Raw genomic sequence first — 26334 nt, forward strand, 5'->3', positions numbered from 1 at the left:
TTCCAGGGGTGCTACAGGAACTCTAGCATGCCATTTAACTGGAAATCCTGTTCAAGATAATGAATATGGAATTCCAAATCAAGAACAACCAGCAGTGCACTATAAATTATACATTACTGAAAACATAAATGGCAAACTGTGCATAGGTAGTGTAACCAGAAACATTCACAATACTGTGCACAATATGGCAACAAACAAAGAAAGAAAGGACTGAACACTCAAAGCATTAAATAAATGAAGTAGCTTAATTTACTAAGTCAGTCATGCAAGACTCAGGAAAGACCTCTGCAGCAACCTTCCAGACGTCCTTATTTATAGAGAAAACCTTTCCAGAGCTTTGATTTTAGTGTGAGAGAAGAGCAGTTAGACACAAACTCTGTAAACAGTGTCTTTCACTGCCATTAATAATTAGAAAACAAAGGCTGTTCCCAGATTAGCAAAATGCATTTTCTTTTAGGGCTCATGACAGTCAAATGTAAATAAAAACAAAAACAACCACTAATGGCTCAATTGGATAGAGACAAATAAATCAATAGGATAAGAAGTCTCATCTTTCTCTGGCACTGTAAAAATCATAATTTGCTCCTTATTATGTAATTATTTCTTTTATTCAGTCTGCTAAGCATAGCAACAATATTCTATAAAACAGGCCAAAGCCTGAGCAAGACAGGGATTATTTTAAGAGACATATCTAATGCCTTTAGACCTTCCACTCTTGGCACAGTGTCTTGGATCCATTACAGACTAAGGCAGGTGCATGGAAGAGAAGTCGATCCTAAAAATATCCTTGAGAAGACTAAAAGACACTTGGAGTGTCCTCGGTCACCGTAGTAGTGTGCTTTGACTTTTCACTAAGTTACTGCAGAGGGATCATTACTTGATATAATTTCTGTTAGGCATATTGTTATAATCGCATTGAATAGTAATTGCTTAAATTTAGTAAGGCTAGTAATAAATATGCAATATGATGTGAAATTTTCTTCTTCATTAGTTTTTAAAACAGTAAACATTTCACAAATCACAAGTCAATCAGTGACTTAGCTGCTCTTATTGAAGTACAAAGCTGCCAGGATGCTGTGATGCCAGACAAATGACACATCAACGGTTTACATGAGGGATATCTGATACATTATCAGGTAAACACTTCCCTCTGTTGAGCCCCCTAGACTGTGAACAATGCCTCTAGGGCTTGCGTGGCTAACCAAAAGCATCTCATATCACAAAGAGCCACTACAGCATATTCCAAGCGAACTTACACTCAGCCACCCAAACACACTCAGGCAGAGATAAAGAGCTACCATAGACTACACGGTGACAAAAGCTTGTTCTGCAGCTGGCTCTGGTCCCTCTCCCAGCTTTTCCAGAGCAAGAAGAGACGCAGGAAAACAGGAAGGCACTGCCACTGTGAAGTAAGACCAGAAAACATAATTTCTTTGCAAATTAAACATATGCCAACTTTCAGAAACTTTGGGAAAGTGCAGGCCACTCAATTCAGAGACAGAGGCTGCATGTTGCTTTTAAATGGGTGACCGGGGCGTTAACGCAAACGTAAACAGTCTTTTTCTGCATCTTCTCTGACATTAAATGGCAGGAACCCTTTCCGTGGGAGCATACCCATACTCGTCACACCCCATATAAAGGCGTCTCAAATGTATGGGAGCAACGAATAGCCAAGCAGATCCTTAAAAAAACGCCGGAGCACCCACACACGCCTCCTCCCAAAAAGTATTGGATGTCCAAAGGAATCCAGTCACTCCCCCACCACCACCACCTTGAAAGTACATATTTGACAGTGCAAAGTCAGGCAGAGCCTGCACTCCAGCTTAGCCTTCAGTTAGGCACAGACGCCCCAGCCCCTCTCCCACTCTCTCCTTGGTTTTCCGTTGGACGTTTTGTCGGTGCCGCCGAACAACACTAAGCAGCCATGGATGCCATTAAGAAGAAGATGCAGATGCTCAAGCTCGACAAGGAGAATGCCTTGGACAGAGCTGAGCAGGCCGAGTCAGACAAGAAAGCAGCAGAGGACAGAAGCAAACAGGTCGGCTGTTTTTTTTTGTTTTTTTTTTGTCCTTCTTCCTTTTGTGGGAAAACCCGAAAGATGCAGTAAAAATGCAGGAATACCAGTTTAAATGGACCGCCTCCTTAAAACGGATTAATTATTTTCATGGATAATCCCAGTTAAGGATTAAAATTAAGAATAATCCATCCTGTAAACATTTTTTGCATTTTTAATGTCATTTTTGAAGAATGATAAAAAAAAAATCATCCTCTCCACTGTTTTAGCAACTGTTGATGTAACCCATAAACCATATAACCCAGAAATCATTTTTGATTAAGTCAGTTTAAGAGAAATGTCGCTTGATCGTTGAAAACTGCATGTTTCTGTTATATTCTGTTTAACTGTATAATTTGTTCATATGCATGTGAAGTTAGAGGACGATATAAGAGAGATGGAAAAGAAATTGCGTATAACTGAGGACGAAAGAGATAAAGTGCTTGAGGAGTTCCAAACAGCTGAAGAAAAGCTGCTGACTGCTGAGGAGGTCGCCACCAAGGTATCTGATCCTGAAGTGCATGAGCTTCCCTAACTTTTCTCCTGTCTCTTTCTTTCCCGTGTGCTGTCCCCCCTCTCTCTCTCTCTTCTCTGTGTGTATGCGCTTTTGCGCCTGTGCGCGCTCACGCAACTCCGACCCTCCGCTGATCACCCCTGAAACTGTCCTGCACTGAAACTCAGCTTGAGGACGATTTGGTAGCTCTGCAGAAGAAACTGAAGGGAACTGAGGATGAGTTGGACAAGTACTCCGAGGCTCTTAAAGATGCCCAGGAGAAACTTGAGCTGGCTGAGAAGAAAGCCACCGATGTAAGTAAGGAAGGGATTTACAATGTCACCATTCCTACACGCTACCCCACATCTTCATTCTGCCACCTCTGAGGGAAGCGACAGTTCACCACCACTGCTCCAATCTGTGGATGCACTACAAACTTTTATTTATTTGTTTGTTTGTTTTTAATCAACCATTTAGACCCGTAGCTGGAACTGTCGTTTCTTGAATTGTCACACGCACAATCACAGTCCAAAGAAAGTCGGTTTAATTGTTCAAATATAGCACTTTCAAAACATCTATTTTTAAACTCAGTTAATCCTCCCCTGGAGCCTCGTCGGTATTTCTGTACAAATTTGTAACAATCTCTCGTGTTTGTGGACCGTGATCTCCGCCTTTTAGGTCTTTTCAGAGCGATAAGTCATGCAGACTGAACGCACAGCCTTCCCAAAAAGCTCAAGCGCCTAGATAAATATAGCCCACTGCTTTATATGGTCAAGATAGAGCTCACATCTGCGTGCTGCGCTCTTTGCTGACCAAAGGGAAAAAAAGCGTTTCCCTATCAAAAAGTCTTGAGCAGCACACAAATTAAAAAGGAAAAAAGAAAAGAAAAGAAAGCTGCAGCATTTTTTTCGATTGAATAAACGGTTCTTTAAAAAAGAAGAAGAAAACTTTGTTTTGTTGCCCCACTGTTTTATCCCCTTGGTAATAAATGCGTGACAAAAATAAATAAATAAAATAAATTATGTAAAGAATTCAGATTTTGTCATCTTAATGGCCTCATAAAGATAGATTTTTACGACAGGGGTCCCTCGAATGACAAGAGGTGACGGCCAACATCAAGTTCGGCAGATAGAGACGTTTGCTTATAAAACTCAATCAGACGAATCCGGTTACAGAGGGGAAACAAGCTGTAATAATCTTTTAATTGGATCTGAAAGTAGGGGGTGGGTGGGTGGTTAGGACAAACTGGGTCAAAAGTCAATTGAGTAATTGAGTCTTCTCAGCTCGTATTTGATTGGACATTTCATTCCCTATAGAAAACATATTGTGGTGTGCCCCCCCCAAAGAAAAAGATATTTACCAGATAGTTTGTGGGTTGTTCGAGTAACTTTAACTACTACTTATGTTTTATGGACTTGTTTTTCCCTTACATATTTTATGATTGGTTGTTCCGTGATATTTGCAAAGTTTCAACGGCAGCCTGTAATTACTGTAGCCAGTGAAGACTTATTGAATGTCCTGCACTCTCCAAAACATTTCACTGCCACGTATGTACTGCTCGCGGCTGACCCGCAGAGGGGGCTGTAGCACAGTGTACGCTACGAGTACGCTCCGCTGTGTGTGGGTCTGGGTGTGTTCACGTCATTAAACGGCATTGGTATTTTGTATCTTTTACATTTTATTATATTTTATTATTTTACAGTGGCAGTGCAGCATGTTATCGCCGTCTAAAGTTTTGCACAACCCCGCAGGTTACCGGTTATTTTTTCATGCTTCTTTTGAAATCACCGTACTTCCTGGTAAATACATTCACTGCACAGTGCGTCTCCAGAAGGCTTGCGCACTCTTTTGCCTCTCTTCACGTAGCCCTCTGCACAACCAAGGACGTCACCTCGTTCCTGGTGAAATTCTCGGAAACTGTGCTGCAGCGCAAAAGTGTAGTGCTGTTTTTTATATTATATATCTAAGTATATACAACGGTACATAAACAATGGCAGGAGTGACATCGCTGGATGCAGTGAAACGAAAGATCAAATCCTTACAAGAGCAGGCAGACGGTGCTGAAGACAGAGCCGAGAGATTACAGAAGGAGTTGCTTGCGCACAGGAAAGCCAGGGAACAAGTAAGCATGTTTACCGCGCTTAGAGCCTACCTGCGAGCGCACAATTGCCTCCTTTTTGTCTCTCTCTCTCTGTATCATTTCCTGTGCACTTGTTTGGAGTTCATGTAGGGCCATAGTTTGAATTGATACACAGTGAGATAGCGGGATTGCTCTTGACCCATCCCAGTGCTGGAAGCTGAGCTTTTACTTGGCTCTCCGTGTGCCACCGCAAGTCTCAGATGAAGCTTTGATAGCCCGCTGCTCCTGGATAAGCGCCTCTAATTGGCAACGTTAGGCCGCTGATGCCCTGTTGGCTCAGCAGCAACTGTGGCACTTTGTGCCATTGTATTGTCTCAGCTCCTTAAACGACTTCACTTGCATTTCCTTTCCGTTTATATATATATATATATATATATATATATATATATATATATATATATATATATATATATATATATATATATATATATATATGTTGCGATCCTTTAATTCATTGCTCCAGCCCAACCAGGAGCAGGCCACACATTTGAATAAAGTATTTTCAGCAACCAGGAAACTACCACTGTGGCAACATTCGAAGGTGCCAGTGTGCTCTGTCAGCTTATGCTCTTTGACTTGCCCTTATAAGGACAATATAGTTTCACAGCAACGAGCAACAGAACATAGCGGTAGTTATCTATACGGGAAATAAATCTTAGTGCACAGGCTCGCAGCAGTCAGAGTTAATCTCTTAGTGTAACAGCTTGTAATTAATGTTGACAAACTATAATGTATTAGAAATAGTAGTGACCACTAATGGGTTTATAGGTCATTAGAAACTTCCTCATCATGCTTTAAAAACATCCAGTGCACTCTGGCCCAGCGCTGCACACTTTAACCTAAGGCTGCAGGGGAAAGCTTCTGAAAAGACTTTTGCCTCGTGTGCAGGCTTCTGCCGAATGTATCTGCTTTTCAGTGACACCAGTGCAGGTCTTGATCCCTGCTGAGCAGTGTCAGAAAGCAGAAGTAGCTACACGTTTGAATAATCATAAAAAGACCCACCTTTTTTTTCCAATGTGTACTCGTGTATATCAGCTTTTCTGCAAAGATACCACCTCATTTAACACAGATTCCATAGCTTACACTGATGACCAGATAAATTACACTTAAATGTTTCAAACCCCAGGGAGCCTACTTTGTAGCTGTAGAATGCAAGCAGTCATTTCCAGAATTCATTAATTGCGCCAGGCCCTTTTGACTTGAGCCTTGTTAATGTCCTCTCAGGGGAGCTCAGTAATGAGGCGCGACATTCAGCCTTATGTTAGTTTGGGGAAATTATCATTATACATAGTCAATGAGGAGTAGGCCTGGTGGGAGGGCTTTTCCCAACAGGTGGCTTACAGATAACACTTCAGAACAACCACTATTACACTCTCTCAGTGGGCATAAAAACAATGGTGGCGACACCTACTCTAATAAACCAAGACATTCACCAGTTGCTTTCTTTGGACCGACTTTCTTGTTGTGCTATATGTGACTGATTTGTTGAGCATACCCGCAAAAACAATCTCCCGACATGATGTTTCTTCTTTCCTTAGGCTGAGGGAGAGGTCGCTTCCCTTAACAGACGTATCCAGCTGGTTGAGGAGGAGTTGGATCGCGCTCAGGAGCGTCTGGCCACTGCTCTGACCAAGCTGGAGGAGGCTGAGAAGGCTGCTGATGAGAGTGAGAGGTGAGTTTTGTGAGGCAGCTCAGGCTCAGACAGGGAGGTAAACAGGCCGTGTGAACATGTTTCCACTCCTTTGTAGACGGGCCTCTGCTCTTTTTTAATATCGGAAAACATTTAGGTATTCACCTTAGGAGCACATTAAAGATTTACTTGCCAGCACTACTATTTAACCACATAGGGTCCTCGGGGAAAACTGCAGGAAGTCTGTCAGGTCTCACCACTTAATTCTTAACATTCTTTGACTGTTCCCACACACAGAGGCATGAAGGTCATTGAGAACAGGGCCATGAAGGACGAGGAGAAGATGGAGCTGCAGGAGATCCAGCTGAAAGAGGCCAAACACATCGCTGAGGAGGCTGACCGCAAATATGAGGAGGCGAGTTTTTTTTAAGCATTTAGCTTTGAAATTGATAGCTCGGCAACAGACATTAATTCAGTTATAACAACCCTGAGCTCTTCATTCTGTTAAACTTGTTTTTACCCAGTCATAACACTTGAATTTTCACTGGAAAGTTTTTAATATGTCCTGTATCCTTTAAACCTTGTTTATAATTCACCAGAATTGGAGTTGTAAGGATAATCGTAAACGGGTGAAACACTCTGGGCTGGATGTAACCCAGTGCTAACTGTCTCACAGTCATTTCATGGTTCTTTTTTTCTAAAAACTTTGTTGTGCTACACCAAAAGGTTGCCCGTAAACTGGTCATCATTGAGGGTGATCTGGAGCGTACAGAGGAGCGCGCTGAGCTGTCAGAAGGGTAAGTCCTTTTGCCTTTTTTTTTTCACACACAAAATCTTTGCTTAAACTTGCACGTATGCTGGAATTGAAATACTCAGGAAGCTTCGAGCGCTAACACTTAAAAGTCTAGTAGTTGTTTCCATTTGAACTGTGTGCCTTGTGTTCTTACTGTATGTGCTGATTATTTGCATGCCCCTCGTGGTTTGAATGGTTTTGGCTTGCACATGCGCGCCACACCCACTAACAGGCGTGCTCGAAGAGTGGAGGATGAACTAAGGGTTTTGGAGCAAAGCATGAAATCACTAAACTCCACAGTCATACAGGTACTGCAAACAGAAAGCATAACACATTTGTATCTCTGAGTGGCTCTTCTCACTGCTTCGCTTGCTGTGCTTGCTCCTCTCCTTCATTGTGCTCTTTAATTCCAAGTGCAATTAGACTGTTTCATGCCTAACATGGCAGGGGCTGTGCAAGAATAACACCACAGAAAAGCATGATGTTTCAATCCAAACAGATAAAAAACACACTGCTACTGTGTTTTCTCACATTCCTGCTCTGTTAAGGCACTTTTGAGGTACTTGGCGTTCCCTCCTTGTTAAAACCCTGTAGTTTTTATTTATTATTTTGTTTCCTCTCCCCCTCCTTCCTTCTTTTTCCCTCCACCTTTTTATTTGTGTCTACCTCCGGATCTGTCCATCGTCGTCTCCCTCCTTTTTCCTACTCGTCCTTGGCAACTTTATCCCCTAAAACACCAGCAAATGCTCTGAGCTTGAGGAAGAGTTGAAAACTGTGACCAACAACCTGAAGTCACTGGAGGCACAGGCTGAGAAGGTACGTGCCACCCTTCCGGGCGACTGCATGCTGTCAAACCCTTGCAGCTCCCCTGCAGACTTGATGGATGGGGCGCAGAAGAGCCTCTTCACTTCTGTTTTTTTTTTAAAACTCATTTCTATAAATGCAGTGAAAGTATTTATCTCAACGCACATGTTTGCGATTCCTTATTGCTGTTGTTGTTTTTGACCCACAGTACTCACAGAAGGAGGACAAGTATGAGGAGGAGATCAAGGTCCTCACTGACAAGCTGAAGGAGGTACAGTTTCACAATGCCCCATCTGGTGTTTTAGGCTCACACCAGGATAATTTACACAAGTTTCCACATCAAGTGTTGGACTGACATCTGAATCTGTCTCTGTAATGCAGGCTGAGACTCGTGCTGAGTTCGCTGAGAGATCAGTAGCCAAGCTTGAGAAGACCATTGATGACCTGGAAGGTATGCTTTTTGGGGGTTTTTGTTGGCTTGCTTTTCTGCCTCCAAACCCAGAATGCTACTATTATTATTTTTGCAATGTTTATTGTATCATTGGAAGTGTTTTGGGTAAGTGTTTCAAAAAATCTCCTAGGTCCCTTTTTCACATTTCTTTTTGAACTCTATCCTGCTTCATCTTCTCTTTTTTTTCAGACAGCATCTTATTTCTATTTTGGTACTTCTTATCCTTTCACTATTACATTTAGTTGGTTGCTTTTTTCAGTTCCAGGTAGGAAAGGGTGGTTTTAAAGTTAAGCAGCGATATCAGGCTTAGGTGTTGATTTAGTCCTATAAGCACCACATTGCAGTGAAATACAGCCCATTTCTCAATGGTGCTGTAGAATCTAACCTTAGATCTGCTGCACATCCACTCTGTCTTTCTGGTGTAACTTTGTTTCCTTTTTTCCCCCCTCGTTTTTCTGTCCTCTCTCCATGTGTGTTTTTTCCTTCCCTGTCCTGCAAATGGTCTGGATGCTTCACCTTCCACCTCCTTGTGTCATGTTCCTCCTCCACCTTTTGCTTTCAATCACCTCCCTACCTCCCGCCCCACCCCCAACATGCACCTTTCACTCCTGGCCCACCAATAGATGAGTTGTATGCCCAGAAACTGAAGTACAAGGCCATCAGCGAGGAGCTGGACCACGCCCTCAACGACATGACTTCCATGTAATTTTTCTACTTGCCGTACCTGCTTGTTTCCACCATCATGCCCCCTCTCTCGCCTCTGGCCTGCACCTGTGTTACCTGCACATCAAATGCCTCACCTCTTTTGTCTCCCTCATTTATTATTTTACATGCTCACTAGAACTAAACATCTCATCTATACTAAAATTCCTTTTTTATATATAGTCTTATATATAAAGTTTCAAGTCTTAAAACAGAAATTTGTTGCCTCTGTACTTGAGCTGCTCCTGTACTAGATAATCCTGTCTTTAATTGTGTCCTTATGATGATACTGTATGCCTTTTGTGTCAGTATCTTTGACGTTTGAGAGTACAGAAAAAAAAACGAATGAAGTCATTTCATGCATGAACAGAACGCAGAATGTTAATATTTAGATTCTTTTATGTTCAAGTGCCCATTGTAATATCGTTGGACATTTTCACTTCTTAAGCAATGCATGCAAGCTGTTGATTGACAAAAACTGCAATAATGATTTTTTTCTTTCACTGAAACTGGTTTACTCCCATTTCTACTAATATGGTCTACTTCCGTTGAGAAGAAAGGCCCACACATGTGTTTGTGATACCCTCCTTTGCTATGTCAATATACCAGGTGAGGAGAAGAGACCATAGCGTAGCACCAGTGTGGCTGAGCCCACAGTTTTTCCTAAGTAAAATTCCCAGTGTGTAAAGATGAGAGCCACAACTGTCTGTCAGTTGAGCGCTGCACCTCGTGATGTAGCAGGAAGGTGTTGATGTAATCACAGGAAGGACTTGCCCCAACCCTTCAGTGTGTGTGTGTGTGTTTGCAAGTGTTTTTCAATGCACAGGATGCATTTACACTGTGCATTGTGGTTTTTGTGGTGCCCTTCCGTGACTCCCGTGTGTCTGGTGTATTTTGGTTAGCATTTTACATTTCCGTAGGTCCCCCTCCTGCTCCCCCCAGGTTCACTCTACTTCTTCTCTTCCACACAGATAAATTGTTTACACCTCATCAAAGACGCCTCCTGCCGGCTGAGCAGCATCTGTCTGCTCTCTCCAGCCTTTTCTCCATTTTTTCCCCCCTTCCCTCTCTGTCTTTGCTTCCCTTTCCCCCTCATGTCTTCATGTCAACATTACTTGCATCCCATCACTTGTACAGAATCCTAGAATCTTTCTGCGTTGTGTAAAAAAAAAATAAACGTCCTTCCTTCTATGTAAAGCTGTATCTCTTTTCTCTGTCCTTTTTATTTTTCATTCATATTTATTTTTCACTGGCTCTAATAAAACCAGGAAGCCTTGATTTTAAGTTATGTTATTGAATCATTTTCTCCTTTTTTTTCTTTTCTTGCATCTCAACAAACCACTAGGTCCTCACTCTTCCATGGTGTAGTTTTATGGATTTCAGTCGATGTTCATTTTCTTCTTCTTCCAAAGTTTTTCTTTTCTGTGAAGCTGATATAATAGGAATATCATAGCAATACTGAAAGCACAGAAACCTCCAGCATCCGTAGATACTTGACTGAAAGCTGAGTCTAGTTGACTGATGCATGCAAGCACTTTTGAACATGTAGTATTGTGATGGGAGTAATTGGCAGGAAGGATGTTCGAGCTGGTGGTAATTGGCGTTGGGCTGTTATCAGCAAGACTGTGGCAACGTAGAGTAATGGGTGGCGTGCAGAACAGTATGTAAGAGTTGTGGAACCTCATCTGACGATGACATATTGGATGAAACTGACTGACATCAGTGATTATGACAAACAGGATTTGTATGATATATGGTATCTTGTCATATATTTAAATAAATACACCATGACACATTCAGAGTCTTTGTATTAAAGTCATTGCCATAAATTGGGAGAGATCAAGATTAGCAGGAGTGAGCATGAAACCAAATTTGGCCTAAAGACTGGCTGAGGTTTAGCAGCCACATTAAAGATACTTACAGGAAACTGAGTGAATAATCAAGACAGAGTAGTGATTGAATTCATGATTTATTTTTCTGTTTCTTCATTTTTCAACTTAAATGGTTCCATTTTAGGATTTAGATCTTTGGCTCTTTTTTTGTCACAATGCTCTATCTTCTGTTTCTTATTCTATGCACAGCCCTGGCTCGCCTCTTGCAGACAAAAAGAAAAAGCAGGAACCATCAAAATACTTTATTTTGTAATATCATTTATTATTATGGCTATTTAGACCTTTTACAAAGATTAAACCAATCTCTCGGTGCTCCTTTCTAGAGAAGGTAGATGTCAAAGGGTATTCCACTTTCTCTTTTCCTGTTTTCCTCTGATTTCCTATTCTCTCTGTTTTTTCAACTTGCTTTCTGACTGCAAAGATCGCCTCTACCATCGACTTGAGAAAAACCGCCTTCTCTCTAATGAACTTCGCGTGGCCTTGAATGAGGACTAACTCGTTCATGCGTTTGTTCCGTTCACTGCGGTTTTGCTTTCAGTGTGCGTATGACAATCGGACCCAGCGTAAGATCCAAAGCTCTTCCGTTTGCATTGCCCGAGTACGATGCCTGTGCTGCTCGATGTGTCTGTGTCGCTGTTGGTGGAAGTGTATTTGAAACCGTAAAAATCAGGGATTATCTTTAATTACATATAATTTTCTAACCTTTAGTTTGGCATTAATAAACTGTTATAACCAACACTATAACAATCTACCTGTATACTGTTGCTGTGTGTTCTGTATCAGTTGCAGTGTATTTGTAATCTGCATGACCGCTTGCTATTCTGTGTTTCTCTTGTTTGCTGTCAGTGCTGTGCAGGTCGGGTTAAAAAGCACTCAGATTTACCAACTGACCTGAACAATGTAGCCAGCTTGATTATTAATGCAAGCTAACCAGCTGACTCACTTGTGTGCGCTTGTGTGACATTAAAATGTTTTCATTTTGATTGTTCTAACAGAGAAAGTATCACAAGCTAAAGAAGAGAACCTCGAAATGCACCAGATGCTGGACCAGACTCTAATGGAACTGAATAATTTGTGAAAGCACGGTCTGACCCCTCCCCTTGCCCCTCACACACACATACACTGTGGTTTTGGCTTTATGTATTTGCACCTTGCTTACCGTAAACCCCTTCTTCTCGTACCTTGCCAATGGTGGAGAACAAACAGCCAGATGCTATTCTTATTGCATCGTCCTGCCTTCAGCAGAACTCAAAGGGGAAGTAACGCTTAACCATTCCCTCTCATGAAGCCTAAACTGAGAAACACGGTTGTTTTCGCAAGCCAGTTTTTATCTTTGCCTTTTGCAATCCTTGATTTTTTTTTTTTTTTTTGACAAGTCATCTGGTGAAATGACCATTGACCAAGTACCATTGGTTACAAGATTGTTTTCTACAACTGCCTTTAAGCTGATCTGGTACGTAGCATTCTGCCTTGATCATGCACATACCAAAGGACAAAGTGGAGAAATTTTGCACTTAGTAAAACCTCAGCATTACGCATACAACAAACTATGTTAAAGAAGAGTCATTACACCCCAGCGAATATACACATGAAAGTCACCACAAGTGTATGTATACCCTGACAGTCACTGTCAGTATGTATACTGGTGCTACTGTAATGTTAAAGAAATGGCACAAGATTTCAGCCCTTTTTGTTGTTGTTGTTGTTGTTTAAAACCAAGGTTCAAAATTGTTTCATTTTGTCTGTATAGTATGATTTTTGGTGTACCGGTAGTGCTTTGTTCTAGCATTGTTTTAATGTACACGTCTCAAGTGTCATCATATCTAAAATGTAAAAAATATAAATATAAATAAAAGCATGTTTTGAAAGTTTTGTAACTTTGTTTGTGGTGCATACGTAGACTTTTTGTTTTGTTCATCACAGGTGACCTGTAGTTGAATGAAGCTTGATTGCAGTGCAAAAGAAAAGAGAAAGCTTATTTAATAGATTTTATTTTATCTTTCCATATGTAAAATGTATTACATTTTTCAAATAGCTAAAAATTAAATAAATCTATTAATTTTGCAGCATTTTCAAAACTTCTTTTTTCTTTTCCTTGGGCCTCAGTTTGACTGCCATCTTTTCAAAAGCATTGTAATGTGTTTCTTTGGTTCACTCCAGCTCACCCAAAACAGCTACAGTATTTGTTCAGTTCAGTCATTTACCCTCTGAAATCTTCTAAATAATTGATCTAAGAAACTATAATAATTTTACAATAAAACATCAGATATACACTCACTGGACACTTTATAGGTACACTGTGCTAGTACTGGGTTGGATACTCTTTTGCCTTAATTCTTCATGGCATAGACTCAACAAGATGCTGGAAACAGCATTTGTTGTCGGTTAAGAGATTTTGGTCCATGATCCCCCGATAGCATCACACAGTTGCTGCAGATTTATTGGCTGCACATCCATTATGAGAATCTGCCATCCCAAGGGTGCTCTATTGGACTGAGATCTGGTGACTGTGAATGCCATTTGAGTACATTATCATGTTCAAGAAACCAGTTTGAGATGATTTGAATATTGTGACATGGAGCTTTGTCCTCCTGGAATCAGTCATCAGAAGATGAGTACACTGTGGTCATAAATGGAGGGACATGGTCATCAACAATATTGCGGCATTTAAATGATGCTCAGTTGATATTAAGGAGCCCATAGTGTGCCAAGAAAATATTCCCCACACCATTACACCAACAACCCAAGACTGAACTGCTGATACGAGGAAGGATAGAATTATGCTTTCATGTTATTGTTCTATTACAGCAGAAATCAAGACCAGATAATATTTTTCCAATCTTCTATTGTCCAGTTTTGGTGAGCCTGTGTGACGGAAGTGGCATCCAATCTGGTCTTCTGCTGCTGTAGCCTATCTGCTTCGAGATTCAGCGTGATGTATATTCAGAGATACTCGTCTGCATACCTTGGCTGTAACAATTAGTTATTTGAATTACTGTTGCCTTCCTATCAGCTCAAAGTAGTCAGGCCATTGGCCTCTGACCTCTGACATAAACAAAGGCATTTTCACTCAGAGAACTGCAGCTTACTGGATCTTTTCTCATTTTTGGCCCATTTTCGGAAAGCCCTAGAGATAGTTGTGTGGGAAAACCCCAGTAGTTTGGGAAATATTCAGACTAGCACATCTGGCACCAACAACCATGCCACATTCAAAGTCACTTAAATCACTGTAAAACTTTACCCATTCTGATGTTTGAACTTAAGCAGGCAGCCTTTTTATCATATCTGTATGTCTAAATGCAGTAAATTGCTGCTATGTGACTTAACTTTTGGTGTTAAGCAGTTGAACATAAGTACCTAACAAAGTGGCTGGTGAGTGTACTATATAGTATGCAAAGTACTTCACTTTACTTGATAGATATCAGTGAAGTTAAAGTTGAAAAATAAAATTAACTTTCACGTACTATATGCACGTACAGTACGATGAATATATTAGTCACTAGTTTATGTTTGCACAGAACACTGTGCTTGCAGCAGTTAAATAACTGGCAAGCCCACTGACATTCCTTTGCTGCTACAGCAGTGGGTCTGTGTGTGGGTGAGAGAGAAAGAGAGCCAGAGTTTATTCTCAATGCGGTTGCACAAACCTGGAGTTTGGTCTCTAGCTTGTGTATGTAGGCCTATTGTGGTTATATGGGTTGGCATTCTTAGACACTGCAGAGGGAATGCTCCCCACTGTCTGTTCATGTGTGTCTGTGTTTTTTTAAACAAATGCATTTGTATATTAATGAAATGCATATTAAGAACGGTGACTTCACTTCATCTAAATATCAAATTACGTTAAACAAATTATGCCAAACCAATATTAGCTGGTTAGCCCAATCCCCAAAATCAAAACGGGGTACTGAATACTCTACAATCCCACGTTAACTGCTGGGAGATCAGAATTTACCCATGATAATAACACACCTTGTAAAGAGTACTGTAAACAAGTTGCTGTAAATTTTATGTTAACTTACTGAGATCCAGCTACAAGTCCGTTACTGTAAATTTAATTCACATGAGATCCCATAATTCAATTACTATAAATTAAATAACAGAAAGTTATCATACATTTCATTTACAGCATATTTACTGTAGATAATACAGCAAATTACTACCAGCGACTTTACTGTAAATGCAGTTGTAGCATGATGTAAAAAGTGTTTACAGTAAAGTTAGTAACTTTACTGTAACTTAAAGTAACTTTAACTTTAAGTAACTTTAAGTTACTATAAACAGTTGTTTCCAATAAATTAATGGTGTCCAGCTGCCAGCAAGTTGCTGCACAGAGTTACAACAACCTATGTACAGCACTTTCTCGTCTGAAAGCCAGGTTTTTTACTTTTACTTATTTATTTAATTGTTTGTGTCATTATTAGTAAAGTTAATCTACAGAATAAACGGTGTTTTTAGCATTTATTTCTCTAAATGAATATCCCTGCTGCTGTGTGCTTGTCTGTGTGTGATTTGTTGTAGTATTGTTAGCACTGAGTAGGCCAACATACACAGTACACACGTCAATAAAAGCTGATATTGTTCAAGGACAAGGTTTTATGTTCCCTGGTCTCACCCAATGACTGTATAAAAGTCAAGTCATTGGTCTCACCTCTAGCTACAAACCCTGCCCCTCGATCAACGTTCTTTGAATCATGATTTGATTTATTTGGTCTTGTTCGAGGCGTTCCGAACGAGGACGCGTACAGGAAGTAAACAAGCTGTTGACAACGGCGAGCAGATCATTGACTGGAGCCACTTGTCGCCGACAGAGAAGGAGTACTTTCTCACGATGTTGCGTTTGTTTTTGTCCAGGCAAAGTACTTTTTGTACCAAATGCAGCATGCTAGCAGCGCGCGAGTCGCCTGTGATGACCCCGCGTGCAGGAGCGCGAGCCAGACAGCAGCAGAAGTCAGATAGTATTTTTATTCAGCAACAAAGGCGATATGTGGGAGGACCAGCCTTTCGTAAATACCGGTTAAAGTCCACGATTTGGATGTATGGGGTTGGAGTGGGGATCGCTTTAGCTGTCGGGCTGAAATACAGCAGTGACCGTGCCAGCAGTTCCTGCGATGTTAAAGTTAAGAGAGCAGAGAAGACTGATCGATACAAAGATGCTATAAAAGTTAGCAGAGACCTTGTGGAGCGGATAAAGGTAGGCACAGAGGTAGGCTTATAACTTGCTTTGTAATTGATTGACTAGTGTCCCTTTGCTCTGTCTTATTAACCCGAAGTCCACCTGTAGCAACTCGGTCTGTCTGTGTGTTGGCAGGATGAGGTCGGTGCTCCGGGAGTGGTAGTTGGCGTCTCTGTGGATGGGGCTGAGGTCTGGTGTGAAGGTTGGTGACCATGCATCCCACTATTTTCATCCCATCCCACAATTCCCACATGCACAGTGTCCCACATTTTTAGTGTATGAAGTTTACAAAAGTTTTGCTGAAAGTGTGATTCAAAAACAGCTGATCCAAAAGAAACATGACATGACCGCACAGAAAAACAGCTGAAATAACGACTGCTATTATAGAAAAAGAGAATAACATTCTCCCATAAGATTATAAGAACAAACTAGTGCTCATTTCGGTACCTCTGGTGTGTACACTTGTGCTTTAAAATATAAATTAAATAAATAAGGGAGTGCGCACACATCGGATGTTGATGAATGAAATGGTAAGTCTTAAAATCTAACCTACCATACACTGTGTAATTTGTTGAGAACAAAATTGTGTAATAATGGTCAGTGGGAACCATTATTATTAACCCCTTGAGCGCTGGATTTTTTTTTTTTACAGGACTCTGAAAAACTAAATACAGCCTTACTGCTTCCATTTGAATTACAAGGATAACTCGCAGCTAGGTGGTGCTAGTCAAATGCAAATGCACACTCACTGATTATCAGCAAGTGTGAGCCCTATAGGCTTCAGTTAGCATGTTAAATGTTAAAGTTCATGTCAGTATAATTAGAAAAAATAAGCAAATATGTCTTGTTTGGACAGGGTTTCAGGAGCCTCTTCTCTCTAAAAAACAAACAAACAAAAAAACATGGCATGTGGAACTATGTTTTTTATACAGATCAGACCAACGTGGAGATGTTTGGCAAAAAACAAACAGCATATCAACACAAACGCCCCATACCAGCTATCAAGGCACAGGACCTGGGCACCTTGCAGGCACTGATTCAGCCATGAGCTCCTCTATATACCAAAGTCAAATGTGAGTCCATCTGTCTGACAGCTAAAGCTTCGGGCAAACTGAGTCATGTGATAGGACAATGATCCCAAGCACAGCGGCAAATCTACAACAGAATGGCTGAACAAATCAGTCAAAGTCCATACCTGAGTATGACTAAAATGCTGTGGCAGGACCTTAGGAGAGTAGTAGATAAATTAATCCCCGCAAACATCAATGATTTGAAGCGAAGTTTTACTAAATTGTGGGTCCAAATTCTTCCAGAATAATGTGACAGACCTACTAAAGGTGATACGACAAGCTACTGAATCATGGCGTGCACTTTAAATATGTAAAAATAGACACCGTTACAAATGTTTTAACAGTAATGTAACACTGGCTAAAGGTTAAAAAGGTTCACAGTTGTTGTACAAGAATGGCAGCAAGTCCTAAAATTTGTTATTGTTGCTATTGTCAGTGTTGGCAGGCTCTGAGTGGCTAAAAACAGACATTTTAGGTCAAAGCATGTAGCTGCTTTTGACTCAACTGGAGGTAGCCCACTGGTATCTGCTTGTATTAGTATTTCTGCATATTTATCATAGATTGTATTTAAATTGTGCTTTGTTGCAGTGCTAAAAAAAAAAAGCTACATTTAGATACATTTAAAGGGTCTGTGTTCAGTTTCCTTACTGCAGAATGTTTTAAAATATATTATTTATTAGGTTAATGCGTCATCTCTAAACACCAGTATATTTCCCTAAAAATGCATTGCCATTCTTATGACTTTTTAAAACTCTTTATCTAATTTAGGAATTGGTTATGCTGATTTGGAGAATCGTGTCCCATGCACGCCAGAAACGGTGATGAGAATCGCCAGCATCAGTAAGCCCCTCACCTCTGCAGCTGCTGCACGACTGTGCCAGGAGGGGAAACTAGATCTTGATGCCCCAGTCCAGAAATATGTCCCAGAGTTTCCCCAAAAACAGTTTGATGGGCAAGACGTAAGCAATTTCAAATACTGCAAAAAAAAGAAAATGACATGCAGTATCTCGTTCTTCTAGCATTCGCAGCGTTTATCTATTTGTTTGGTTTGTATTGTTTTTAAGGTCACAATAACCTCACGTATGCTTCTGTCCCACCTGAGTGGCATTCGGCATTACGAGAAAGATGCAAAGAAAGTGAAGGAGGACAAAGAAAAAGCCAAGCGACTTTTAAAGCCCCCGGTTAAAGAAAAAGAGAATGAAAAGAGTTCATCTGAAAGCAAAGACAACAAAGCCGCAACAGTTCAGAACACCAAGAAGAAAAAAGAGTTTGAGCACGAGGAATACTACTTAAAGGACAACTTTGAAAGTGTCATTCAGTCTTTGGACCTTTTTAAGAATGACCCCCTCATTTTCAAATCTGGTAAAGCTCAAACTTTATTTCGTTGTTTCTCTGTATTCACAGTTACAATGCTAACGTTTTGATAAGATGTATGTTTTACTCCATGCATGCAGGCACAACCTTTCTGTACTCCACTCATGCCTTCACGCTGCTTAGTGCTGTTGTGGAGCGGGCTGCTGGTCGGCGATTCCTGGACGTCATGACGGATATGTTCCGCGAGCTGGGAATGCTCAATACAGTGCCTGATGAGAATGACCCTATTATTTACAACCGCTCTAGGTAGTATATAATCTCCAGTCTCAAGTTATGTCCAAATTGCCTTAAAAACATGATGCTTATGCTTGTTTTTTGGGGGGTTTTTTTTTTTGATGAGGTATAGCAATGAGTTTGCACTATCTGTTTATGCAATTCCACAGGTTTTATCATCACAACAAGCGCGGACGTGTTGTGAATTGCCCGTACGTAGACAACTCCTACAAGTGGGCAGGAGGTGGTTTTCTTTCCACTGTGGAAAACCTGCTGCTCTTTGGAAATGCTCTGCTTTACAGCTACCAGGTGGCTCACTTGCAGGATACTAACGGCTTACTTCCTGGATTTCTCAAACCCAAAACAGCGATAGAGCTTTGGGCACCAGTTGATGGGACTGAAGCCAGCTGGGATAAGGACGGACTGTATGCTCAAGGCTGGTTGGTAGTGGAGAAGGTGCAAAAATATGGCCAGTGCAGGAAGCGCAGACACTATGTATCACACACAGGAGGTGCTGTGGGCGCTAGCAGTGTCCTCCTGGTGTTACCCAGCGAAGAGATAGACCAGTGCCAAGGACAGACCCCGATCCTCCCACAGGGGGTGGTGGTCACCATCATTGCTAACATGCAGTCCGTGGGACTCAACAACACTGCACTGAAAATTGCGAAGGAGTTTGATAATGCCAGAAGGAAGTAAAACTGTTTACACAGGTGTGTGAGTTTACCTGCAAGCAAACTTGGTGATCTTGTGTCATTTTGATAGAGCTTTTCAATGTGTCTGAACTTTAAGGAAATAAAATTAGTCTTAAGTATCCATTTATATAAATGTTTTGAGTTTATTTACATTAAACATTTTCTCAATTACAGCATTAAAGTAAGGAAGACATTCTGCCACTAGACGGAAGCAGTCCCCGCCCCCCTAAACAGACTCTAAATGGTAAATGGCCTGCAATGTGTAGAGCACTTTATTAGTCCCTAAGGACCCCAAAGCGCTTTACACATCCAGTCATCCACCCATTCACACACTCATTCACTCTGATACAAGTTTCTTGGATGTATATAAAAGGCAGTTCAATTCTCTCTTTAAAACCTAACACGTCAATCCAGAACATTTTTTAAATAAATTACTACTTTTAAGTAGAAAACATTTCACTCACAATCTATTTAAATCAGCTTTGCGTATTTTCTTCCTTTTAGGGCCGTCTATATACAGATATTTCCTTAAAGGGGGACTGACTACATATTTTTGCTCTCTAATGCTTTCACTGTAGCATTTTTTTAAAATACCAATATCAACAGCCACAGTGTCAGTCCTGCCCTAATGCTGGCAAGAATTCTAAAGTGAAACCATTCAGTTGGCATTCACAATGTTGTTTCTGCCCACACAGTTTCGTTTTTTTTTGTTTTTTTAATTTGTTAACAAATACAAACTATGGGAAATGCAGTCCAACAAGTCTGGATTTCCTCCTCTGTGCAGCAAATTGAAGCCAATTTGGTGACACCATTCTCATAAAACTCCTGGGATCACCCGTGCCCCTGTTTTTGTTAGATTTAAGGACACCGATGAATAGCTTGGGATAAGCTAATTATACAGACCCCTACACACATGCGTGTGTGTTCATGCATGTGTGCAGCATTGTGGGATCCAGTTTTAGTTTTAAAAACTGCAAAGGGCTGACATCTTTGTAAAGTGAGATCTCACTGACTGGTCCAGGACACCTCAATGAGCAATTATACTTTAAGAGATGTGATTAGATGTGAGATTAGGTTAAGAGTTGAGGCTTGGAATGAAGCATTGAAGAGGAAGAATTACTAGTGCGTTAACGTCTCACAAGTAAATAAGAGTGTGTAATGGCATGTCACCAGAAATCACACATTCAAATCATTTTTAAAAAAATGATGGAACATATTTACAAATGCAAAATATTTTCTAATAACATACAGCAACTTAGTTTATAATCCCACAACTGCCACAAATTTTAAAAAAGTCACACTTAAACTGCACTTTAATATGTTTTGACAAGGTGAAATGTGATTTAACATCAGAGCGATGGTGGTGTGATACTCGTCAATTTGCCCTTTAAGGTCAGTGCAGTAGTTTTTCACTCACTCTCTCTCATTTTTTTTTCTTTTTTTTGACTTTTTTCAAAGTCATTTTCAAAACCTCCGATAGCATGACAAGATAAATGACACTTCTCACAATTCGTTCCTGAAACCATCAAATGCACCACCAAATCAAATCAGAAGGAAGGATCATGCTCTTGATTGTACCTTCCAGTATTCTTGGTTGTGGTTCTGTTGTCTCTGTTCCTTCGCTTTTTGCATCCTGTGTGGTGGTAAGTAATGATTATAAGCTTAGAAAGTATGTACAGTAATACAGTAAGACGTCCTGGTGCTACTTGCAGATGCTTTGAGAGTGTTTACCTAAAATCACAATGTACTTACTTGAGTATGTAGTAGACAATAAATCCCAGCACTATCAAGATAAGGAGAGTAATGACAATCACAGCTGCAATTAAACCAGCCTCATCTGAAATGGGCTGTGTGACTCCGAGCTGGAACTGTTCACATCTGCTGCCTTTGTAGTTTGGGTTGCACCTGCATGCAGCGTTGTACAAATATTTGCAAATTCACAAACAGCATTGCCAGGTTGGGTAGTGTCCATTTTTTTTTTTTTTTTTACATTAAGATTTTTTTTCTAAGACAATTAAAAACACTGATTGATTTCAATAAACTTACACACAAGAAAGTGTGTCCATGGAAGATATTTTATAACATGTCCCTCCATTCATGCAGTAGGTGGCATCCTTTGCACTACAAGGGTTTCCATGATCTACAGAGATAAAAGAAGGTAGGATTGTTATAACAGAGCTGGAAAGATGCTTTTTCTTCATATATAGAATTTGTTCGCTCCTCAGAGGGTTTTAGTTTTATGATTGTTGGTATTATTACCTGCCATCATTGATAATGTTCTGTTTTTCCTGCTGTCTCACTAAGAACACGAGAAAGAATTTTGACAAAGAAAAGTACATGAGCACTCAACACGAGGAAAGCACGTTTTTAGGCAACATGTAAACAATTTCTGTGAATCTGACAGGAGGAGTCATAGCGTTATTGATTATTACATTAGAGAAATATATCTCTAATATATCTGTTTGAATAAATCAACAATCTGCCCTTACCAGCTCATAAAATCCCCGCTTTTGGGTGGTTAGCGCAGCTCCTGAGTCTAAGTCATAATGACACCTGGATCTCAGAGGACGTAGTCTTGAGAGTGAGCTCCTCCCTAGGCCTAAAAAAATGTTGAGATTGCAGTTTGTCCGCATTGCAAGTTAAATGTCAGGATACAGGCTGGTAATGTTTTAACATGAAATGAACAGTATTGTTGTTTTTGTTGTTGTATAAGCAATTCAAAATGGTTTTTGGAGGTCTGCAGAGCTTCCTGGAGGTCATTATAGCTTATATGACCTCTGTGAGTGTTAGAATCAAATGAAGACTGATTACATGACATGTTGGTTTTGCTTTTGTAGGATAAGTTTCGTCAGAAAACAGGTGACGAAACCGACTTCTGTGAATGCGAGCTTGGTATGTCTGGGTTTGGTACAACTGAAACTGAATGGCATGCAAAGAATGTGTGAATGTAATCGTGGCATGAGTTTATAGTCAGCGGAAGTACTGCACTAATTCTTGCATAGAGATAATTACTACACTGCTTAGAACCGTTAGGTGACTCATCAGCTGGCTATTTTTAATCTTTTATGATCATGTTTTTCTAAATTTATGGAACCCAGCATCATCCAGTGTGGCAACGGTAAACTGATTTAATTAGTTATCTGTTCAATTTGTGATTATTTAATGCCTCCTACACTTTTCGTTTAGCTAAGAATGTTATACCAAGGCACTGTTTTTCAAAGGATGTACAGTTAAGAACTAATTAACAGTAGCCAATCACTCAATGAGGCTTTATAGATAAGTTTGATTTGTATATACGCTGCTTTGTTTGCTTTATTTCACTCTTAAAACTTTAAATTTATCAAGAAATACTTTGTTTTATGATCTTTATGAAATCCCAAAAAGTTGATTCCGTTCATCATCATCAGTGAAAGAAACATTTCATCACTCATCCAAGTGAGTTCTTCCGTCTCAGCTGACTGTAGGTTTCCCCAATCTTATAAACAATACATTTGCAGAATGACTGAAACTAGCAGCACTGACAAACCTTTTGGGATTTCCTTACCTGGATGATTGAGCATGCATCAAGACCTTGATGAAAAAATACAAAAGGAGACGTTCACATTTTTCAAAGCTGTCTTAAAGCATTAGCTGATGCTCATGTATTGACCTACTTTGAAACAGGTTTGACTTGCTGTAATTATTTTGTTCTCTTCATATAGGCCATTACAAAAAGGCCTTTCATAATGATCATCTAGTTGGCAGTTGGAGTAAATATCCAGTGGGAGTAACTGTCTTCTTGTAACTACATTTCTTATTTGTTTTTCTTTCTGCTGCAGATAAGGAGGAAAAGACTGTATGGAAATAAAAGGTTTTCAGAATAAAAAGGCTGACTTAGCAAGATATGCAGTTAAAATTATATTAACTTATCTCATGATAACCTAAATATATTTTTAATGATTTTTTTTTTCAAATTTGTAATATGTTATATTTTTTTGTATACTTTGTATTACATCCTTAATTTGATGCTTGATCCACTTCTAAGCTCATCCTGACTTGCATTAACCTGCAAAATTTCTTCTTATAGTTTTGACTTTATTGTACTTCAGTGACTACAAAGCATCCATGGACTGATCTAGCACAACAGCCCCAGTGCTCCCTCCACCATGCTTCACAGCTGGATTGAAGTGTTCCTGCTCAAGTGCTCAAATGCCTTTGTTTCCTCAAACCTGGCCTACCTTTTTTTCCTCTTGCCAAAAAGTTCAGTGTTTGTCTCACCTCTTCACAGAACAGAAAATTAGGTAGACTGCGATATTTTTGTCAAGCTGTAAAGATCTTGCTGTGTTCTAGTGTTTCTTCACCTCTTGCAGGATTGCAGGATTGCTGAGCTCAATAACCCACCCTTCCAAGAAGTGTTTGGAGAACAGGTACACACATACTTTTTATTCAGCCTGCGCTTTTAGTGTGTGTGTTTAATAAAGATAAGACAGTGCCATTGTTTATACGTTTCATTGGTTGGTGTTTGGGTATCATTTTAATTTAGGTTTTAGAAATCTATTGGAAAGTGGTGGTAATTTTCTTTTAACTGTACCGGTACTTAAAAAAAGTTGCAGTGTCATCATACATTTATAAGTGCAGGCTTGATAGCTTAGTGCACTAAAAGTGAAAAACCTCATGAACATCTATTAAGGGATGACTTACTGTTTTTTATTTTCTGCAAAGGGATCTAAAGCCTTGTGAAATTGTTTAATACCGTTTATAAAAGCCATTAGTCACAACTTATAAACCCTTTATAAATGCTGCCATATGTGACGTTCGGGGATCTAAGTCCTGTTAATGCATTTTAGGATGCAATTGAAATGTCGCAGAGAGCCTGCTGCTGGGTGTGCTGCAGACTGATAAACTGCATTAAAATCACCACCGAGGGTCACAGAAACACTTCACTGTGAGTATTAGTGATATGTTTTTTCTTTTTTTCGCGCGGGTGGGTTTTTATCGCGAGGAGCTCTGAAGCTCAAGAGGTGAAGTGAAGCGAGAGTGGGCTTTTTCCTTTTTTTTTTTTCTTTTCTTTTCTTTTTTTTTTCTTTTTTTTACGTCGACGCTTCCAGGGTGGCATAGAAAGGAGGACTTTTGCGGGCTCTAATGGCTTAGTGGGTACACTGACTGCATACATGCTTGATATGACATCATTGCGAGGGTTTGGGGTAAATCTTAGGCTATCCGTTTTCCTCCCGGAGCACTGCTTGTCACACATCTGTAACCGCTGGAATCCTTTTTTTTTTCAGCACCTGGACAGCTCCCGGTCGTGAACCTCTTATTATTATCGGGCACATGGAGTCCCTGATGTGATTCTGGGGGAAGCCCTGCAAGCACATCATGCCTCCCTGCGAAGATGTCGTTATCACCCTGATTCAGTGACAGCCTCGTCGTCTCCTTCTGAAGGATGGTGCTTACAGTCCAGAGTAGGTGTTTTTGTCGTGCGCTATCTTCTGAGAGGCGATACGGGTGCTTGGCCAACGCAAATCTAAGGCTAATCGCAACCTACACACAGCAAGATCCGAGCTTCCCTCACACTGATCATCATCATCCACGGCGAGGAGGGAGATATAACCATCATCGCTGCGAGGGCAAAGGAGTCACGACCACACTTTGCACAATGTAGAGCAAGACAACACAAGAGGTTAGTGTGTTTAATTCCCCCAACCCCCTGTTTCTATTTTTCGAGGGGGTGTCTAATCTAAAGCGCATCGAGGAGTTGATGTGTCTCAGTTGGGTTGAGCATGAACATGAATGAGGCTCTATGGCCTCTAAGCACAGCGCGGAAAAAAAACAAAACAAAACACGTTAACAGCTAACTGTTCGTGTAGCAATGACTTGGTGAAAAACGTTTGCAAGTGAATCTCGGTTGCGCTAAATACAGAAAGCCTCAGACAGAAACGAGTCACAGAGAACTGAGAAGAGCCCAGGAAAATGTGCTGCATTTGTGGACCACCCCCCACCCACCGACCCTCGCTGATGAAGTACTTACTGAAGGCTGTACTTATAGTAATAAGGGTCAACCCAATTTGCTGATTGTGAAATTCGAGCTTTCTGATAGAGAGATGTCCAGAAATATTTTTGGTATGTAGTGCATTATCTCCAAAAAGGACTGGCACATATCTTTCAGTAGACTTGCCTTTCCAGTCACCTCCACAGTTACTCCTCACTTTTGGCACAGTGTTAACCTTTTTGACTTTACTCACCTCTCACTGGCCAGTTGTTTCTTTCTTCTTGCACGTTTAGGGGGTACTGCAACGAAACAGTATCACCCTCAGCCCTTGAATGACCTGGGCTGATTTATCCTGAGTAGCATTTAATCTGCTGTGCTTCACTACATTACTCTGCTGTGAATGCTGACTCCTCACCTCTGAATGTCCGGAGGCTTTTGTTATGCCTTTGTATCTAAAACACTACCACAAATTCATCAAATGCCTTCTAGATAATGAAGGCATGGCCAACACTATGCTATCATTGCCATTATTTTGCTTGTATTAGTCAAGATTTCATTCAATCTTAATTAAACGAGTGGCTGTGTTTTTGACTTTCCTCCCAGGTCATGATGTGTCCGTTTCAGTAACCGGAATGGGCTTTCACTAAACAGGCTTGGACATCAATGGTTCTCTATCCTGTGGCACAAAGAGCTAGCATCCTGGTGCACTTGCTATGCAAGAGGTGTGATGTTCCTCAGCCCCTGATTCACAGAGCGGAGCGTATATTGGAGGAGATTTAAAATCCATTACAGTTTATTGCTCCCCAGGAAAATAGTTGAACAGAGCATAGCTAAAGCTGGAGTTGGAGCAAGGCACCTTCAGGAAAAACATAAGCACAGATTTCTC

The 26334-nt window shown here is 40.5% G+C and overlaps 4 protein-coding genes across 17 annotated transcripts in view; 3 read left to right on the forward strand and 1 right to left on the reverse strand.

The window, feature by feature from the left end:
- Positions 1-1783: 1783 nt before the first annotated feature.
- tpm1 (tropomyosin 1 (alpha)) lies at positions 1784-12830 on the forward strand. 9 transcript variants are annotated; one of them, XM_085166260.1, is made up of 10 exons: positions 1786-2038; positions 2430-2555; positions 6225-6358; positions 6614-6731; positions 7043-7113; positions 7850-7925; positions 8122-8184; positions 8295-8364; positions 8988-9066; positions 10038-10263. In XM_085166260.1, the coding sequence occupies exons 1-10, from the start codon at positions 1925-1927 to the stop codon at positions 10039-10041; spliced, it is 855 nt and encodes a 284-aa protein (XP_085022386.1). In that variant the 5' UTR covers positions 1786-1924; the 3' UTR covers positions 10042-10263. The 9 variants fall into 9 exon arrangements, with proteins under 9 accessions (XP_085022388.1, XP_085022387.1, XP_085022386.1 ...); XM_085166256.1 differs by lacking the exon at positions 2430-2555 and adding an exon at positions 2735-2860 and having other exon boundaries at positions 1790-2038; XM_085166262.1 differs by lacking the exons at positions 8988-9066; positions 10038-10263 and adding an exon at positions 11954-12830 and having other exon boundaries at positions 1784-2038.
- A 2794-nt stretch (positions 12831-15624) lies between these two features.
- On the forward strand, positions 15625-20674 carry lactb (lactamase, beta). 3 transcript variants are annotated; one of them, XM_085166252.1, is made up of 7 exons: positions 15625-16161; positions 16267-16333; positions 17970-18160; positions 18266-18563; positions 18656-18821; positions 18959-19498; positions 19655-20674. In XM_085166252.1, the coding sequence occupies exons 1-6, from the start codon at positions 15787-15789 to the stop codon at positions 19482-19484; spliced, it is 1623 nt and encodes a 540-aa protein (XP_085022378.1). In that variant the 5' UTR covers positions 15625-15786; the 3' UTR covers positions 19485-19498; positions 19655-20674. The 3 variants fall into 3 exon arrangements, with proteins under 3 accessions (XP_085022378.1, XP_085022379.1, XP_085022380.1); XM_085166254.1 differs by having other exon boundaries at positions 15628-16149; XM_085166253.1 differs by lacking the exon at positions 19655-20674 and having other exon boundaries at positions 15627-16161; positions 18959-19603.
- A 267-nt stretch (positions 20675-20941) lies between these two features.
- On the reverse strand, positions 20942-22258 carry nrg4 (neuregulin 4). 3 transcript variants are annotated; one of them, XM_085166269.1, is made up of 5 exons: positions 21970-22248; positions 21740-21779; positions 21527-21620; positions 21233-21385; positions 20942-21113 (listed from the first exon to the last, which is right to left on the reverse strand). In XM_085166269.1, the coding sequence occupies exons 2-5, from the start codon at positions 21747-21749 to the stop codon at positions 21041-21043; spliced, it is 330 nt and encodes a 109-aa protein (XP_085022395.1). In that variant the 5' UTR covers positions 21750-21779; positions 21970-22248; the 3' UTR covers positions 20942-21040. The 3 variants fall into 3 exon arrangements, with proteins under 3 accessions (XP_085022395.1, XP_085022394.1, XP_085022392.1); XM_085166268.1 differs by having other exon boundaries at positions 21527-21779; positions 21970-22258; XM_085166266.1 differs by having other exon boundaries at positions 21527-22258.
- Positions 22259-23487: 1229 nt separating this feature from the next.
- The window catches only part of tmem266 (transmembrane protein 266), a 28392-nt gene continuing 25545 nt past the window's right edge, over positions 23488-26334 (forward strand). Inside the window, exons 1-4 of one of the 2 annotated variants that reach the window (XM_085166251.1) lie at positions 23488-23719; positions 23830-23886; positions 24307-24404; positions 24745-25139. The gene's annotated coding sequence lies outside the window, so the exon portion shown is untranslated. Of the gene's footprint in view, positions 23720-23829; positions 23887-24296; positions 24405-24744; positions 25140-26334 lie in introns of those variants that run through there. The other variant, XM_085166250.1, reaches the window with a different exon arrangement.

Source organism: Neolamprologus multifasciatus, chromosome 7 (genome assembly GCF_963576455.1).
Source record: "Neolamprologus multifasciatus chromosome 7, fNeoMul1.2, whole genome shotgun sequence".
NCBI lineage: Eukaryota > Metazoa > Chordata > Actinopteri > Cichliformes > Cichlidae > Neolamprologus > Neolamprologus multifasciatus.